The sequence below is a fragment of the Molothrus aeneus genome, chromosome Z (assembly GCF_037042795.1).
Source record: "Molothrus aeneus isolate 106 chromosome Z, BPBGC_Maene_1.0, whole genome shotgun sequence".
NCBI lineage: Eukaryota > Metazoa > Chordata > Aves > Passeriformes > Icteridae > Molothrus > Molothrus aeneus.
In genome coordinates, this window is record NC_089680.1 from 71,582,862 (window position 1) to 71,602,070 (window position 19,209).

Consider the following 19,209-nt stretch of genomic DNA (forward strand, 5'->3'; position numbering starts at 1 on the left):
ATACAGATTAAGGAGGAAGTTTTATACCTGGAAATTGTTCATCAGCCCATAGTGACAGCCTGCCCCTGCCTGACAGGATGAGAAGTCATAGTTTAGCTTGCAGGCTGCACTAGTGCAGTTTGCCAGCTCGTTGACAATGGTGTCGTTAACATTCCCTGTGGCATCTCGAACTACACAGGAACCTACAATGGACACAACAACAAAAAAAAAGCATTAACAAACTGAACCTGAATTTAAGGATATGTGTTAGCTCCTTTTTATGTAAGCATAATATCACAGAGCAACATTAAAATACCACATTTAGTTTTTCAACACACTACAGTACTAAGCTCATCTTCACTATGAAGAAAAAAAACAAACAGAGCAACTGCTCCCTTGGCTGAAACAATCTTTAGTTTTTTAATAGATCTGATTGTAGGAAGAAACAGAAAGTTTTAGCACAGAGGAAAACCATGCCAATAGACTTGCAGGAATTTAAGAGCACAATCTCTGGCAGTGCCCAAGGCCAGGTTGGACACTGGGGCTTGGAGCAGCCTGGGACAGTGGAAGGGAACGGGATGATCTTCAAGGTCCCTTCCAACCCAAGCCAGTTTATAGTTTTATGACTTTATACTTTCTCTTTTGGTCAATTTTCCTAGATGAGTGCAGATTTGTTTTGTGTGTATAGATGTTTGCAGACAGGTACACTTTTTTTTTTGTTACAGTTTTTTTTTTTCCCCAGTCACTATGACTTAGCCATTAAAAAAATCAGTTTCACGGAAGCCTGTTGCAAGCCATTTCCCAATGTTTAAGTAAGCCATCTCCTATGTGACCATGGTATTTTTCAGTTGGTTTCTTGGTGAAAAACAGACACAGAGTACCATTTCTCCCACATTCTTTTATAATCCATCACCTTAACTACTGTCTTTTGTTCATCTATGATTACTTTTAATTTTGCTGGTCAAGAAAATGCTGAGGAAACAGCATTTCAGCCTGTAAGTATTAAGAAAAACTAAAGAGTCCTAAAAGACCATTAAGTCTTCTATTTGAAGGGGGTTTTGTCTCATATATGACAAAAACTGGATAAGACTAAGTATTATTTAACATTCTGTAATCTAATAGTAGAGGTAATCAAACTGTTTGAACACCAGGAAATACTGTGGGGATTGGAATTAAATAAGGAGTGGGGAAAAGTCAACAGTCAATAAAACTCCCTTACTTTAATCTGTCAGGAATCTGAATGACAAGAACTGCCTTACAACAAAACCCTGTGACAGCTAAGGACCTAAATTAACTACTTGCACAAATTAAGTAAGAAGGCAGAGATCTGCTGCAAATTTAAGTATATTCAGTAATATTCCTAGGCATCTATGTATGTTGTCTCTCTTCCACAGGGAAAATTAATTCCTGATTAGTTATACCATATTTAAATTCTTGTGAGCCATCAGAACTTGATTAACAGCCCACCACAACACCTGGTCCCAGTAGGTGGACATTAATTAATCCTTCCACTCCTCATTTCTTTTTTAGTTACTTATTATGCCTAACTGGTGAAATTACAATAAGTTCCCTACACCACACACCTGTCTTATGCTTTTCTTGTGAGTATGTGGAGGAGCTGAGGTTTTTTTAATTGTTTTCCTGTTTAACTGGGAGTAAGAGCTCTGTTAAGAGGAAAATAATTTTCTTTCTTCACTATTCAAGTATTAGCCCCAGCCACTCAAGCAGTATATAATGGATTTGACAACACACTTCTCAGCTGAACTATTTGTAAACAACATTTTGTTGGTGACAAGATTGCAGTGGCAGGCCAATTATACTGAGCAACTCATTAAATACCTACAGTGCACTATCACAGCCCTCCTCTTCCTCATCTTGTCAAAGTTCAAACTCAGCTTTGGCAGGACTTTCAGACATGCAGTCAAAATATGGCAGAAAGAGACATGGCAGTAGGAACAAACTTAATGTGGGCCTTACTGAGAGAGAATGTAGAACAGCAGGCTTGCTCTGTTCTCAGCAGAAGACACTTAGATAAAAGTAACAATAATAAATGTTACTTTCTTTAAGATTCATTCAGAAAAGTTTTATTTATTTATATGATTCTGGCAGCATTTTCCCTAGAAGTCTTTAGGCCTTCCCTCCCGTGAAAATAAGATTTCACCTTTTCACAGGCATTTATAAGCATGTTCCTGCCAAAGTGAAATAGAGCTTTGCCAGGCTTTAAGCATGAGAAAGTTTACAGCCATCTCTATCAAGTTATCTCCTTAATATATGAATTCCAGACGTACTACAGCCCTTCAGAGTGCAGTTCAGAGTGTTTAATTTTACTAGTGCTGCAAACACTTACAGTTTGGCTCTTGTGAATTAGTTTTACTTTCACAACTACAGGAAGCAGGTTATAATGCTACTCAGAACTCTGGCCTTTTTTTTTTTTTTTTTGTTAGCTTCCCTTGTTCTTAAAGCAGTAAATGTACTTCTTTGAAATCTATCTTCCAAGATTCTTTAAGCAAATTTGCCTGTGAAAACTGCCTCCTCGTGCCACCTGCTTGTCTGCCGCAGTCCTTTGCTGAATTATGAAACTGAATTATGCACAACAATGTCTCAGTTACCCTTCTGAAATAGCTGCCTAGGTCTAGCAGCAGGATCAGTAGTTTTCCTTCTTTTTCTACTCAGTTTAGCCTTCCTACTTACTACAGAGCATACGAATAGTGAGTTAAGTTCAGAGTATCTTCCTCCTCTTCAGATATGACTACTCTGCAGCACTCACTAGCCCCTCCACATCTTTAGTGACTTGCTTACACCACTCCTCTGGGAAAGGAATAAAAGTATTTTTGTGTGTCCAATACTCCTAATCCAATGCCTCAAAAGGAGCTAAATTTCACTCATGATCTCTGACTCCTGCTGCCTTTTTCTAACGAGCAGAATTCAAAGCAGAAGTCAGTACACGGCAGAACGTTTCTGATGAATCAATTTCACGTCCAGTTGGTTTTGCAAACTGCTTCTTTTGTCAGTTTTTATACTGCACTTTTCATGTTTGGAAGCTGATCAAAGTATTCCATTAATAAGCGAGTATTAACAATAATTTTAGTCCTGTGTGGGTTGAGGTTCCAAAGGATTCAAATTTGGTAGCAAGAGGTCTAAGCAGTCAATCTAATTAGGAAATGAGTGTAGCTCATTATGCTGCATAAAGCACAATCACTACAGAGCAACTATTTGGCAGAACTACACTCCCACGTTAGCCAACAGAGGCAGACTAGCAAGATTGGTATCTTTGGAAAGGAAGTATCATTAGTCGTAAGATCAATGGTCCTCTTAGAAATGGGAATTTCATTCAAAAGGCACCACAGCTATTATAAAACAAGGTCTTTCATGTAAGAAAAATTATTATTGCTGTCAGAAACTAGTTTATGTGACATGACTAAAAAATGTTTCCAATCACAGGCAAGAAACGTGCATGATTCAATTACAATCCTGTAATCTTAAGGTTACTAGAATTATTTTATACGTGGGAAAAACATAGTAAACCAGTGGTGCTCTACAGCAAGACTGGTATCAACCCCAGGGTGACTTCTACAGAGGATTTCAAATAACTCTGGGGCGGGAAAGACTGGGAAGAGAAGACTCAGATCAGTCTGTAATTATTTCTCCTCTTTACAGAAGAACATAACACTTCCAAAAGTGGGCTGATGAGAACTGAAGGCCTTTCTTGGTCTCCTCCCTCAGCTGGGGAATTACTGCTCAAACATCCTCACCACAGTGCTCTCTGATCATCCCACAGCTCCCTGCAGGTATGTGGCTGATTACCATAATCCTCAAAACAATACAGGTGTTTTTTCAGTGGGTATTTCCTGAAAACCTGCTTTTCTAATCCAGGGATTATCCCACTGCTAAACTCTGTAAATCCTTTAATGTAAATAACTGCAACAATGGGGCAACACTGATAGAAGTCTTCTGTCATCTTTAGTCTGAAGCAGTCACTTAGAAAAGCATCAGTTACTTCACGAAATTATAAAACCAGCTGAAAACTGAATCTCCCAACAGCAAAAACAACAAACCTTTGGCTATTACTTTCCTGTGCAGGAAAGTCAATTACATAACGACTTTGCATAACAAATTACATAAAACCAAATCAAAACACATCCTCGGAACGAACGTGAAAGGATAAAGTTAAAAACATTCTCTATTTACCTACAGATACTGCAATTCCTGCATAAACCAATGTAGTGATTAAGATGGCCAACAGCGTTCCTTTAGGTATGGCTGACTGAGGATCCTGAAAGAAAAACGTCAGTGGACAGTGATGACAGAGGTCAATGCACACTTGAGTGGTCATGAAAAATGTCTTTAATTCACTACTTACTGCAAGGTCCCCCGAGATATTTGCACCAGCAAGTATGCCAGTTGCAGCAGGGAAGAAAATGGCAAACACAGAAAAGAAAGTTTCCTCTTGTCGGAAATCCGGCCCAAAATTCTCCATGAATATGTCGGCTGCAGAGGAAGATTTGAGTCTGTCAATATTCACATGGAAGCTGAAGTATGAACCCATTCCAGCCACTATCAGACCAGTAAAAAAGCTGACAGTCACTGGACCTTCTTAAAACTAAATGTAGAACATTTAAGCCCTAATTCATCACTTCAACTCAAAGTCAAGACAGTAAACTTAAGCAGATTTAAATGTTAAATGTAAAAAATACTTCCAGTATAATCCAGCTTTTTAAAATTTAATATATATTCAACATTAAGCAATACTCAAGTTTTGACCCAGCTGCAGAAGTTACAAGAAACCAGGAAAAGTCTCCACAGTTAAAAAGGACTGTAAGATATACTAGATGTTTAATTTAATAATAGCAGCTTATTTTGCAAAGGAAGGAATTGTTTACCATACTGTAAACTGTTCCAACATACCATTGTAACCAAAGAAACCTTTGGGCTTCTTGCTCTCCAGAGGAATAAATGTTCCTATGACAAAGTCTCCAATAGCAAGAATGAGGATCACCAGCAGGACTATCTGTGCCTGAAACACAATGACTGCTGTCAGACAGGAGAACTTGTTCTTTTCATAGTATCAAGTGCTGTGCTATAAAATGTAAATGTTTACTTGATTCCAAATTCAGCTTCACCTTCTCAGCGTGTTCTCTGCAAAAAAATGAGGAAAGCTGGAGAGAACTTGTACAAGGATTTTTAATTATGAAATAGGAATAATTTCCAAGTTTTATGCCTAATCAAAAAGGTTTATTATTACTAAATGCCTCAAATTATACTTCTAGACACAAAATGCTTAAAAGAACTAATTTCTCTATATATAAGCCTTCCAGAAGGAATGCATTTGAGGAGATTCAAGAAATTTACATGAAAATGGCCAAATGCAACACAAATGCTACTACTTTATTAGCCATGGTCATCCTTTGTCTTATCTTTTAGTATGTGGTATTTTCTAAAAATTTTAATACATCCAGAATGAAACAGCTCTTGTTTCCTATTTTATGCAAGGAAATAGTTTACTTTGCTACATTCTCATGTTCTCAATCCTTACTAAGGAAATTAAACTGCAAACTGCAACCATTAATTGTTAATTCCTAATTTTGACACTTCTTTTATTACAACCTAGATTTTTAGTCACTTTTCTGCAGAACTATTATAAACCCTACAAGTTGAACAAGAAGTACTTTAAACCATCCCACACCTCTAAAGTGTGTACAAAGATAAATCTAGGTACTGTAAGGATGGTTCAGGTCCTCCATTTAAATAAGCAATCCCACTGCTGTTATCTTTTGGGTGGTTTCATTCCTTAGAAAGAATGCCAGTAGCTTGGGGAAAGCTATTCACAGACCTTTTTCAGGCCTAGGATCAGGAGTTAATATGCAGTATCACTGTGGCATTGTTCATGCCTACAAAACAAAGTTTTCAGTTCACACAGCCTCTCAGGAAAACAGGGTGGGACAGTGATAAACACAGCAAAATGGGCTGGAGCAGATTTAAAAGTCCACCTGAAGGAAAACAGTTTGTGCCCTTATTTATTTAAATCTTTGTAAAGCCTCAAAAATAGGTGAAAGGTGTGAGGATACAGCTGGGTGCTTACAGAAGTCTTCTGTAAGACAGAAACATAAACACATGAAGTTACCACAGAGCAATTGCCACAAGTGGAGTTTTCCAGTAACTAACCAGGCTTCTCCCTGAAGCTAGGGATGTATGCTGAGAGTATCTTACTCAAATTCTAAAATCTGAAAGAATGGGCTTCTAAGACTTCAACACAAGGAGCTGAGCAGTAAACACCACAAACTCTATAAAAAGCCATTTTTTAAAGCAAACTTCCTAGAATCAACCACAGTCTCTCCTCGATTTTACATCTGGTTCAAAGGCATTATTATAGATTTCCCTGCTCCATTTTCTCTAAGACACGGCCAAGGCACAGGAGAACACCACAGATCAAGATGGAGACACTGGTGTTTTGCTACGCTGAGTTCTGTTAGCCCACATGAAATGCTTGTTTGATAGGTTCAGTGGCCAATCATTGCTCCCACTTGCCTCCTTCCATGACAGAGAAACCAAGTCTTGACTTTTGCATTGAGAACAGGACTTTTGAAAGCTACCCCTAAAATAAGGATGGCACTGCAGTAATTGCATAATACCACATTTCAGGTCTGATGTAGAAACATTAAAGAGGGGTATTTTCATGCAAACTATTGTTATATAAATGCTCATACTAAGCAGCAAAATGAAGATACTACCTGTGACTTCACGTGGCAGCACCCAGAGGATTATTAACAATAATTCCCTCAAAACAGTTCAGAATAAGAAGGTCAGCACTGTTTGCAGTTGGGTGTATAGAGAGCATCACAAATTCAAGTTATAGACACTGAAGGGCTACTTGAGAAAGGTAAACAGTTTCTACAGAAGTTCAATTTAGAAGCTCATGCCCAAGTCAATTTCTGTAAGTTTCTTTTCTCCCCAGTAGATCTAAGCAATGCACTTGATCTTCACTCACTTCTTCTAGGATCCCTATTTCTTGGAAGCAACAATGATAAAAAAAACCCCTCTCATTTTTATTATAAATAGCATCATCTTCTTGATGAAGGAGCACAAGAAACTTACAACACTTCATGAGGAGGTTCCTTCAGCTGCCTCTCAGTCAAGAAAATAGGAGCTATTGTGATATAAATGTAAGTTGGGAATGAAACCCCACTGAGAGGCTCTCCTCCATTTTTTTTTTTTTTTTTTTGAGCAAATTAAGGACAGATATTCATAAAAAGCCTACAAGGTGCAGGAAACAGAGAGCAAGCTACAGTGCCTCAAAATACCAAGCAGAAAACTGGTAAGGCAGAAGAGCTTCTCTGGTAAGATCTCTTCAGTCAGAGCTGACCTAAGACTGAGGTTTTCCCTCCTACAGATCATCACCACCAATGTTCAACACCCTTTTCTCTATGCTGTGAATGCATCCCACTGTCTGGCTGTGAAAATCAAACCAGAAGAGAATGAAAGAGAAGGGAAGCCAGCCCTGTGTTTTTCATCCTCAGAACCTGCCTAAAGTTCACAGTAAGGGAAAATTCCCATGCTGAAGTTCTTACCTTCACTTGTGCTGCAACTGCCCAGAAGAGGGAATACCATTAATCTATTTGACAATGTCATTAAGAGTGGATTATGCTGGAGTTTAGGTTCTCATAGATGCTTAAGCTTCCAGTGAAGTGGTTTAAGATTTGAAAAATCTTAAGATTTTGTTTAGAGCTGCACATGCTAGTGCCAGACCAAGAGCTACTGCATAAAAATTAACTGACTTCTAACACACAATCATGCAATACTGAATACACTAAAAATAAATCAGAAAGCTAAGGTACAAAAAATGGAATCAAAATTATGAAGCAGAGAATTAAAAAAAAAAAATGGCAGTTCCTTACTTTTGCTTCCCACTCCATTCCTGCAATGGAAATGCCCAGCAGTATAACCACTGTGATAGCCCCTATGATTCTGATATCGTTCATTTCATCGATCATCAATGTTCCATTTTCCTAACAAAACAAACAAAAAATACACAGTCATGTACTTCATCAGGTAAATGCCTTCCCTAAAACAACAGCATTCTATTCACTATAATTTATTAGTAGTTAACCTGCACACCACAAATTTACTGATTGTAAGTTCCCTTTAAGGATACAAGTAATTTGGGTTTTGCCTTGTTTTTAAATCAATGAATCTTCCAAATGGAAACGATAAAGGCTGTTCAGCCTGGAGAAAAGGGAGCTCAGAGAGACCTTACTGCCATCACTTAATATTTAAAGGGGGCTTAAAAGAAAGATGGGAACAGACTTTTGGATAGGGCTTGTGGTGACAGAACAAGGAGTATTGGTTTTAAGGAAAAAAAAAAATATTTTGCAGTGAGGGTGGGAAGGCCCTGGCACAGGGTGCCCAGAGAAGCTGGGGCTGCCCCTGGATCCTTGGAAGTATCCAAGGCCAGGCTGGATGAGGCTGGGAGCACCCTGGGATAGTCAAAGGTGTCCCTGTCCATGGTAGGGGGTGGTACTGGGTGGTCTTTAGGGTCCCTTTCAACTCAAACCATTCTGAATTCTACCTGGTTGGGGGATGGACTAGGTGACCTTGAAATGTCTCTTCCAAGCCACACTGTTTTATGATCAGATGAATCAAAAACCAAGTATAATCTTTAACTTTACATGTAAAGTATACACTTTATATAGTTAAACGTTCTATATGAGGTGTAAAACTTTATAGATAAAGTATAATCAATACAAGCACTGTCCTCCATGTACCTTGAGTAACTCAACAACAGTCTCTGCAAAACCAACGACATACATTGCCACTGCCACAGCATTGGCAAATGCAAAAATCAGACCTATGGCACCACCAAACTCCGGCCCCAGACTTCTGGAAATTAAGTAATATGCTCCTCCTGAAAGAAAAAAAAAACAAAAAAAAAAACCCCACAAATTACAAAATGAACAAAAAAAAATCCTCTACATGATAGAGCTTATAACAGACAGTGATCAGCACTTTAACATTTACACAAGCCAGAATCTACTCACTCTTCATTCCCTGATGTATTAGAAAATAACCCTTAACTCAGTATTTTAGGGACAGATGTGCTGAAGTTTCAGCAATGTATTTCAAGTTCTTAGGAAAAGAGACCAGGTGGAAATAACCATAAGTGATGGACCACATCATATTAATGCGTATTAGGTATGCAACCAGTTCTATGGTTAAAAAACAGCAGAACACAAGCTGCAGTATAGCTGGGCTTTTTACTTCAAACTGCTCAAAGCAGTTTCACTTGTGCAGTCAAGATTAAGGAACTAGCAAAGCAGATTGCAATAAACCCACAAAAGTTCCAAACTTCCAAGACCTGCTTCTAAAAGCTCTGCTGTCAAATGAATTTTCTGCCCTCCAATGGGACTCTCAAGAGCCTGTTCTTTGTACTTTTGAGCTGGACAAAAACAACAAATCCCACATGACAAATGAAAATCTGAGTATCTGGAGTATTACAGGAAGGTAAAGTTTAGAAAATGTAGCAAAGGCTTATTCCTCAAACTTAAGGTTAAGCTTTCTAGAAGCAACAAAATCCTCCAGCTCCAGTCTGAAATAAATAACTGAGTGCATGTTAAAAATCTGCAACAGAAAATGCTTAATTTCACTGCATTAGACTTCTTGGAAGTGGAAATCCTATATATGTACCCAGCTTGGCTATACTCTGTATTTCTTATGTAGCATTAAAAAAATCTTACTGTAATATAACATTTTCATAGGAACAATTGTTCCTATGAAATTCTACAGTTCTTGCAATTCAGGACTTCAAATTTTCTAATGAAGAACTATTTTTCAAGAGTGACTTAAAAAAAGAAAAGAAGCTCCTGTACAGATGGGAAAACCTGATATACACAATAGAATTAAAAAAATAGAAGGGCATTCAGAAACTAAGCTTGACATAATGCTAACACTCATAGCTGACTTTTCCCATTGAGTCTGTTTACTTTGTGATTGTGAGGCTTTTCTCTTCATTCTTAATCTTAATGAAGATAGTTTTACAACCTCCTACTTTAATTCCACCACATTTTTTCCTAGTAGCAGTCTGGTAATGTCATGAAGCAAGCAGATCGTGTCAGAGGCACCAACCATTTCCAAAAACAGCTGACACCACCACATAAACCATGGAAGAGAATGAAAACCATCACCCTCAGGAAAGCTGGAGCTAACAGAGTTTGGAGAGCTACTTGGGTGAAGGTTTATTTCAGGACATGAACACATATGAAGACACTCTTAACCAACCAGTGCAGCTCAGGAGAATATTAAGATCCTACTCATAGCTGGATATGTAGCCTTAAAAATGTTTTTATTACAAAAATTTACACCAATATTTTTTTTTTTTTACAGCACAAAAGCAAGGTACTAGTTCAAATGTAATTAGTAGGCTCCCTACTGAGTTTTTGTTAATTACGTGACTGTTTAATCACACACGGGACACAAGGAAGGCTTTGCTCCTCAGCAACATTCAAGCGTGCACTCCAGAGTGAGGAAAGCTTTAAAAACTTCATGAAAATAGCATTACCTCCTCTTACAAACCCATTTGTGGCTATTGCTGAAGTAGACAGTCCTGTAATAGTTGTCACAACAGTGGCCATTCCAATAACCAAGACAGAGAGACCTTTTGGGAAAAGAGATGAAAACACTGTAAGCCCTGCAGTATTAAAGAGTACAAGCCTTCAACTTAATTTCATTTAAATACTCAAGTCTTGCAAGTAGAACACAAATTTACTTTCAAGCAAAAGGCTTCCTCTTGCCCCGTAAGGATAAAAATAAAATTGGGCAAAGATTCTCTTTAATCAGCAAGGTAAGAGCTGTATTCTACAGATCAATCCAACACTTAGGTTAAGCCTTTGAAAAGATCTGCTTATATACTACACAGTCCACATGCAGGGTTTAATAATTAGAGATCAAAAGTTTATCTCTACAGTTCACTGAAGATTTATAAATGTCAACTTTGAAATACTTGCCTTGTACCTAAATGAAGAAGTCTAAGTAACTGGTTGAAGTTTTTGATAAGATAAATTACCATAAAAATTAGCAATATTAAGGTAATTTCCTATTCCTGTTTAAAGTAAAAGCTCAGGATCAACATCTCTAGTGGATCACATTTGAAAGTCACTGAAATAAAATTACAGCATTAGTATCCATACCTATCCCAGCTTGTCCTACAATCCATGATAGTCTGATGAAGAGCATCACACCCCAAATATTTAACATACATCGTACCTAGGATAAAGCAGAAATATAACATGGATTAGTTCTTTTATCTGCAGTCATTTACATTAATTCTTCCTTTCAGTTTTTACTGTTCTTGAAATTATCTTGCTGCATTTCCTCACCACTTTTAAAATTATTTCACAAGAATATGATGTTATCATAAAAGTTTAAGTTTGGTTAAAAAAAAAAGGGACTTAAATATGATTAAAAAGTTACTACCTTAAACACAGAGTTAAGAGTAGTTCAATATCTGACACCTGCAGTATGCCATAAGCAAACAATAATAATAATTTAGACCCTAACCTTAGGATCCAAAAGTCACACTACAGAAAAAATGACTTAAAATAAGATAGAAGTCTATAATGATTGTGAGGTCAAAAACCCCAGTTTGCATGTCCTACAAGCCTGTCTCTCTCTCTAAAAAAAATGCACTAAAGCAGGACCCTACTAAATAACTTACTCTTCTTAAAAGAACAAAAGCCGTGCTGCAAGTTTGCATTTCTGTAACCTTTGTATCTTAAAACACATCTGCACAGTAACAGGATGGAGAGGTGTGCATTTTTTTTTTAATTCTAGTATTTACAACTCTTAGGTCTCAATAAAAATCGTTTGCTTTGTTCAGAATTAAGACAGGAGACTAAAAACAGATCTTGGGTCTCTCTCTTCCCTAAAGAGTAATATATCAATCCTACAAAAAAGGAGATAACCTCTCCAGACCACAGAAGTACAGCATGCATTTTTCTACTACAGTATCTTTTTCCTTCCTGGAAATCATGCAATGTAAAAACTCCTAAAACCTGCGGTAAGAAACCATAAGCCCTTAAGAACTTAAAGCCCTGAAGTATTTATTGACTTAAAACTCAGTTGAAATAGGAGCAATCCTTCATAAAATTATGGCATTTATCACACCTCTCATACATGTAATATTTATACTACACTATCACAATGCCTGTCAGCAAAGGAGGTGGTTGGAAAGATTTGTAAGAATAGATCAGCACCTGTAAAAAAACTGAAGAGCCATATACCAAACTTACCAGCACACCTTTTATCCAGCCAAACTTGACTACCCCTTTGCTGTCAGGTGTGTAAGCAGCAGCTGCATCCCCAGCTGGTGTGCCTTCCTCACCATTTGCGTAGCCATCCTCAAAGGGCTCCTTTGAAAAGACAAAAAAAGTTTGTATTTTGGGTGACAGAGCAAAGTGGGCATGTGAAACTAATCTTGTTAAAAAAAAAAAAAAACAAAAAACAAAAAACAAAAACCCATCTTACTTGTGTAAACAGAAAAATAAACAGAAAGACATGGCAGAAGTTTTGAATTGCTCCTTTATGTCCCTTGCATGATGCACATCTCGGATTTAAAGGAATGTAAAACAAACTTACAAGAGCAAACCATTAACAGCCAGTGTGGTAAGTATAATTAAGAATTAGCCCCAGATCCCTAAAAAAAGTCAAACACCTGGTCTGTAGAAAAAGAGCTGGAAGATTTCAACTGCACAAGAAATTTTACTTCTTCATCTGAAAGCACAGACTGCTCTACCACAAGTTACTGTCTCTGCTGTAGCATTTCCTGTTGTTCAGATGTAGCTGTCATTTGATCAATTTTTCAGGAAATAAATTATTCATTTCCCTGCAAACTATTCTACTACTCTTTGTAAGGTGATGCTGCCACAAAGAAGGATGGGAGATCGGCATTTCAGGGAAAAGGAGGGAAGAGAAGTCTCTTCCCAAACACTGCTCTCCAGTTAAATGGGAAGGATCACAGATAGAGAAAACATCAGCCCCACGGACAAAGGCCAACTTATGTCTCTTATTTACAATTCAACTCTCAACTTCAAAAATGCAGAAAACCTCAACTTTAAACATAAATTGAAAATATATGTGTATACACACACATATATGCTTGCTTAATAGGCAATTTTGTTTTGCCAAGCCAGGCAAGCACCAGAACATTTAAACTCAAACATTTCCTACACTTGCTGTAAGAAAGCAAGAAGCGCTCTAAGTAGTTTATCCAAGGCAACAAGTATTAAGAATGGATACAGTAAAAAGACCCTGAACAACATTCAACAAACCAGCTGAAGCAGCATACTGTGAAGCAGCCTGCATCCCAGGGCTTAGAAAACATTTGAACAATTAGAGATTCAATCCCAATGAGGTAAAGGGCAAAACCCAGATTTGCTAAGTAAGACACAAAACAGAATGGACACAAATAAGGCTTCTAAGCATATGCAGGGAAAGACTAATAAAGATTAGGGTGAGGCATTTTACCAAATTCTTTCTACTCTTGATTCATTAGTACCAGATATATCCTTAGCACAGGGTTCAGAGGAAATATTTCTAAACCTGTCAGTTATGAAGGGTGTCATCCATATGCTCTTATTATCAGCAGTAAACACACAAACCAGATTTTTAAAAACAGATTATGTCAACCTTATCCAAAGGTCAGTAGCACAGATTCATTACAGTGCTTCTCTCACTGATGTGGAATTATGAAATTCTCATAGAAATAGATATACCTGCACATCTGGTGATCCTGTAAGGCACATCTGGTGATCCTGTAAGGCACAAGCCTTCCACTGTTATGCAGAATCATGATCAGTTTCCAGATCATTACCTTTAACAGTTTACTCTCTTAAAGAGCACATTATATTGCCTCCTGAAGAGATTACAATTAAAAAAAAAAAAAAAAGACACCTTATGTGTTATATATATAAAATATTTTTTGTGTGTGTGTGTGTGTATATGTATTATATACACTAAACAGAGGACAAGTAGAAACCTGACCAGGAGGTACCCAGTTTGCTGAACTGCAGCTTTCCTGGATAGAACTAATGGCTGTAATTCTTGGGAGATTTGCACAGCCTTTGACCAGATGAATCTATTGATTGCTGATTATTTGTATTCAGGCACTCAAGCCAAATCAAGTAGCGGCACATAATCATTTAGAATGGTAAGAAGAACAGCGAGGACCAAAAAGAGAATTAAATGCTGCTACATTTCAGAAATGCTGGCCTGCCTGAACCAGAACTAAGAAGACATCTACTCAAGCCTGAGGTTCATGCCAGAAGAGGATGAGCTGACCACCTACCCTGCTCCAATAGCTTAGAAGTGCAGAACAAAATATAAAAATTCCTCTAAGCATTAATGTATCCCTTTATGACTTCTTTCAGAAGTGGGGAGGAAACAGAGAGAAAAAAGATGCATTAAAACAAGGGGCATATTATAAACATGTTCATCACTATGCCAAAACCTCCCATCAAGCATGAGACAGTACGACCACTTATTACTGGTTCATATAAAACCCATTCTAATTCCTCACAGAAAACCACCACATTATACTTGGAACACACTCTATTTTAAACCATTACATAAAAGAAGTCATATCCAAATTATCTAAACAATTTTTAAGCTTTGGCCAAAAAAACTTGCCAACATTAGATAACATCTTCTGCTATTACAACAACACGCATCATGTCTGTAATAAGAAAAAACAAAAATTGCTCTCTGAGAAGACTGGTCAGGGAGGATCAAGGAACAGTAGGAGGAATCTTTATCTTCATGTCTTTAAAATACTGAAATGCGAATGAAGTGGTTAATGCTTTTTTTTTTTTTTTTTTTTTTTTTGAACAAGCTTGGAGCTTGTTTGCTGCAAGTTCAGGTTTGGTAAGATGGTGGAGAAATATCTTTTTATCTGGTCTACGAAAGGATCACATACTTCATCATGTGAGCATGGTGGACTAAGTATTGGTAAAGCCTGCACGCATCACCAATGTGACCCCCAAAGGTCACCCCAAAACCTCAACCACCATGGGGCAGCTACGCGTTTTCCTGCAGTGCCCCAACAAGCCCATAGCCTGTTTGGGGAGGAGATAGATAATGGGTCACAACTGGTATTCTGAGTTATCAGTTACCAGATCAGCTCCAAGATACTGCACACTGTGAACACAGGCGAGTTTTGTTCTGTATGTCTCGTCTCTCCACACTGTGCAATATTTCTTAGGAAAATATTTTGAGGCACAAGCAAAATGTAATAACTGAAAGGTTATTCCTGGTTATCAGTGCTGGTGGGTGCCCAATAAAGCAGCACTGAGAACAGATATTACAGAGTGTGGGCACAAAGGAATTTCACTCCAGAAGGCTCCAAGCTCAGCCCTCTAAGGCAATATTAAGAAAGAACCACTGTGGTCTCAGCTGTAAATCAAGCAGGCGTAGTATTCTTCATGCTCGTGTTCATGAGGAAACAATGCTTCTACTCAAGTCAGACACTGAATGGAAAAAACTGCCCTAGCACTATTTTAGAACAGCCAATACATGCACGATAAGATCTTCATAAACAGTAAAAAACACTAACACACTGTGGATTTGGAGGGGGTGTAACAAAAGGGGAAAGAAAAGGGGGTTTAGCATTTCAGACCAGAAACAATCTTATTAACACAATTCTTAAAACAAAATAATCAGTCCAAAAATAGTAATGGTGCTCATTTGCATTGTTAAGGGAAAAATAAGGTATGTTTACAAGCTGACAATTCTATCACACACTGACAGGACTTCAGAGAAGAAACAGTTAATTTCTGCTCCTACACAGATAATCTACTATTTCATCTCCAGTGTTGGATCATAACAATAAGTTACTTGTGACAACTGTGAATAGCCTCCACATCTATTAGACATAGATTAGTAATGAGAAAATACTTGATATTTTGGTAGAGGAGATCTGAGGTTTGCCACAAACAGCCTATAATACATTGGTCCATCAAAAAGTTCAGTAAAAACTGCTTTATTTAAGAGTTCTTGACAGTGGTATAAGTCATGCAGCATAATTTTTTTTTTTTTTTTGTGGTGAACTTATCTAAATCCCATCTTAATGGCAACATACTTGGGCTATGTTGCACCGTATGAGGTAATACCAGAATAAACACACATGAAGTCTTGTTTCTTTTCAAGAATCACAACTTGGAAGCCACAAGTAAAGGGCAGGACCACCAGCAAGTTTGTATGTAAGAGTATTTTCTGGATCTCCAGGCAGATTGCTGTCACTGTGAACTGCCTGATTTGGTGTGCTCCAAGCAGTCACTGACTTCTTTAGCTAGTCCCTCCTGCTGTTATTAGTCCTGTGCAAAAACAGGAGGCCAGAGAAGCACCTCAGACTACAGCATTTGACTGCTTTTCCCATTCCTCACATTTAGCCAGCTACAGATTTAGCACATGCCACATAATATGAGGTTCTTCTCACACAATCTCCCTAGAAAGGCTTCACAAAAGCAGCTTCTTCTCATCTTGGCAGGACACAGCACTGAAGCTGGTTTCAATAGTTTATATTATCACAATGCTAAAAATCAAGAGCCTAATCCTTTCAAGCTGCAGCTTCTGCAAAGAAACATAAAAATGGCCTTCCACTCCATCTAGTCAAGCTGCTGACACTTAAAATTGCTTTGTCCCTGCTGCATTCTAAATTCTGATACTGTATCCTGATAATATAATACTTTATTCTGATTACCTACCTATATTCTGATAATGAGCATAACTCTCTCATGCTTACTGAGAACAGAAAAAAAAAAAAAAATAATAAAGGGAGCTACCCTGAGAACCATCTTTGCCCAAAGAGAACTGACAGAACAATTCTGTGCTCTCACACATCTGCTGCAGTCAGTCCTTCACTGTGGTTCACAACTCTGTTGCAACCTGTTCACCAGCCCTTACAACCACAATTTCTTGTTTCCATCTCCCAAAGGTCAATTTTGTAGTCATTGCCATTTTAAGATGCTCCTTATTTTGTGGAAGGGAAGAAGCAGTAAACTGTATTGATCCAGATGCAGCTGACCATCTGTCTCAGAGGCAGAATCATTATTTGGAGGGATTATACTCCCATCTATCCCAACTCCAGTCCTGCACACTATTAAGACTATGGCTACAAAACCTATTTTTGCAGAATTAACACAGTTCAAAACATACATTAAAAAGGAGCTTATAAACATTTGCTTTGTTTTTTTTTTTTTTCTTTCCTAACTAAAGGATACTTCAGCTAGAGCACAGATATAGTAAAAATGACAGAATAAAGAAAGCTACCAAGTTACATAAAAATTATTAGACATTTTGCCTCAAATGATGGTAACACTTCAAAGGATTTTTAAACACCACCAAAGATCTTTTCCTTTCAAGAGCAAATGAACTTTTGGACTCTAGCTCCCACCACCTGTGACACTCCCAAGGAGCTGAATAAAAGACTTTAGAAGTGCTAAATGTATTTCATGCATAGAATAACTATGAATAATAGAATAATCCTGCTGCTATGGTGTTTACCTCTTATATAACAGAACTTTTGAAAACAGTCTGTACTGGTACAAGTGTGATGCTGTCTGATAAAGAATAAATAATAAGCTAATAATAAAAATGCTGTCTGAAGGACACCAAGCCGTACCAAATGTATCTGTCCTTTAAACATTACTTTTGCAGCATGTTAATGTTTGTAATCATAAAATTCCCAGTTTTTTGTCTACAAGTCAGTTTGATAAGCTGTGTTTATCTTTTACTGCTTTTATCTGCACAGTTGTGAAAGAGATCAAGAGGACTGAGCTTCCTTTCCAAAACACCTAAATCTCCACAGAATGGTTTTAATCATATTGTTGCCCAGGGACACCAGACAATCTTATGATAAGTCCTTTATCAAGAAAAGCCTTGAGTTTGGTTGCCTGAGATTCCAGAGTATTTCAGTACTTAAATACACAGGAGGGAATGGAAGTTTTCACCAGTCTTTGACTCAAGCTGGTGACACCCAGTACTGCTTGTAACCATTTTTTCAGGAAATCACTTCTCAAGAGAGGCTGAGATATTATTTCTAACTTTGCTCGTAAACTACAAATCACAGTGAGTTTTTAACACTAAACTTGGAAAACAGCTCTGCCAAGTCTGACAGTTTTCAAGTGGTTTTTATTCCTGTAAGGGAAACAAACAACTCCAAAGGGAGGAAGTACCACTGGTAATGACTTTTAAAAAATCTTACTCTATGTAACATTCTCTTAAAGAACAATCTGACTGGTCAGTATTTTGTAAACTAGTCCTGCTCTGCTGGAAGAAGGATGGTGACAGGTATGGAAGCTAAGAACAACTCTCAACTAATGCCTTGTAACTGGCCTCATACTGATGACAGAGCAATGAAAGTGTAAATTCTAGAAGATGTAACAATCTGAATCTTTGGTATTCAAGACAGGGTTACCCCTCACTTAGAAATTGCTACTCAGAAAGGCCAGTATCTTCCAGAGAACACCTGGAGCAATTGACAGATTTCTGATTATTTATTTATTAGTTAAAAAGAGTTAACCAAGCTAACGAAAAAGATTCAGAGGCTCAGGTTTTTCAGGAGTTAATGGGAAGCTTGACTGATCATCATTGCTCCCAGGGGGGAAGAAAACCCAGTCAGGTAGCACACAGAAAGGAAAACACAGCACGTTCAAGACACCTCAGTCTGCCTAACACCTTCTTAGCACTTTCTTCAAAGAACTAATTCAAAAAATTAATACTATCAGGGAACAATGACTAGTCATTGCTGTTGACAGCCGTTTAGAAATTTCAGCAGTCGTATTAGGTATTTTACTACTTGGTTATAAAACAGGAATGAATTATAAATTCTATTAGCAAATCTGCCCTAATTCCCACCCTGGTGTCTTTACAGTCATAACTTTAAAAAGCCTACTAAGCCATTAAATGGCATCCAGAAGTTACCTAAAACAGCAGGAGATAAATTGCCCGGAAAAAAACACAGTTCTTAAAACTCGGGATTCCTTGGATTCAAACATGAACAGCTTACAAACACTGGTTACTCACCTCAGTCAAAGGAAATCCTTTGTAGGTTTGCAGCCAAGAGACCAAAACTTAAGTGCTTTGACTATATTACCTTCTCTACAATTATACATTAAAATATAGTAGCAAATGCCTTTGGCATCCACTTCCAGAGATTTTAAAAGAGATTGCATCAAACTGAACATTAAT

General features: G+C 37.6%; 1 protein-coding gene across 2 annotated transcripts in view; it reads right to left on the reverse strand.

Moving 5' to 3' along the window:
• The window catches only part of SLC12A2 (solute carrier family 12 member 2), a 52,513-nt gene that overhangs the window by 23,954 nt on the left and 9,350 nt on the right, over positions 1 to 19,209 (reverse strand). For both annotated transcript variants that reach the window (XM_066569154.1, XM_066569155.1), the window contains exons 2-10: positions 12,258 to 12,377; positions 11,157 to 11,232; positions 10,529 to 10,624; positions 8,739 to 8,878; positions 7,872 to 7,982; positions 4,885 to 4,993; positions 4,340 to 4,467; positions 4,168 to 4,252; positions 28 to 182 (exon numbers count right to left, since the gene is read on the reverse strand). In XM_066569154.1, coding sequence (XP_066425251.1) covers positions 28 to 182; positions 4,168 to 4,252; positions 4,340 to 4,467; positions 4,885 to 4,993; positions 7,872 to 7,982; positions 8,739 to 8,878; positions 10,529 to 10,624; positions 11,157 to 11,232; positions 12,258 to 12,377 — 1,020 coding nt within the window. The remainder of the gene's footprint in view (positions 1 to 27; positions 183 to 4,167; positions 4,253 to 4,339; positions 4,468 to 4,884; positions 4,994 to 7,871; positions 7,983 to 8,738; positions 8,879 to 10,528; positions 10,625 to 11,156; positions 11,233 to 12,257; positions 12,378 to 19,209) is intronic.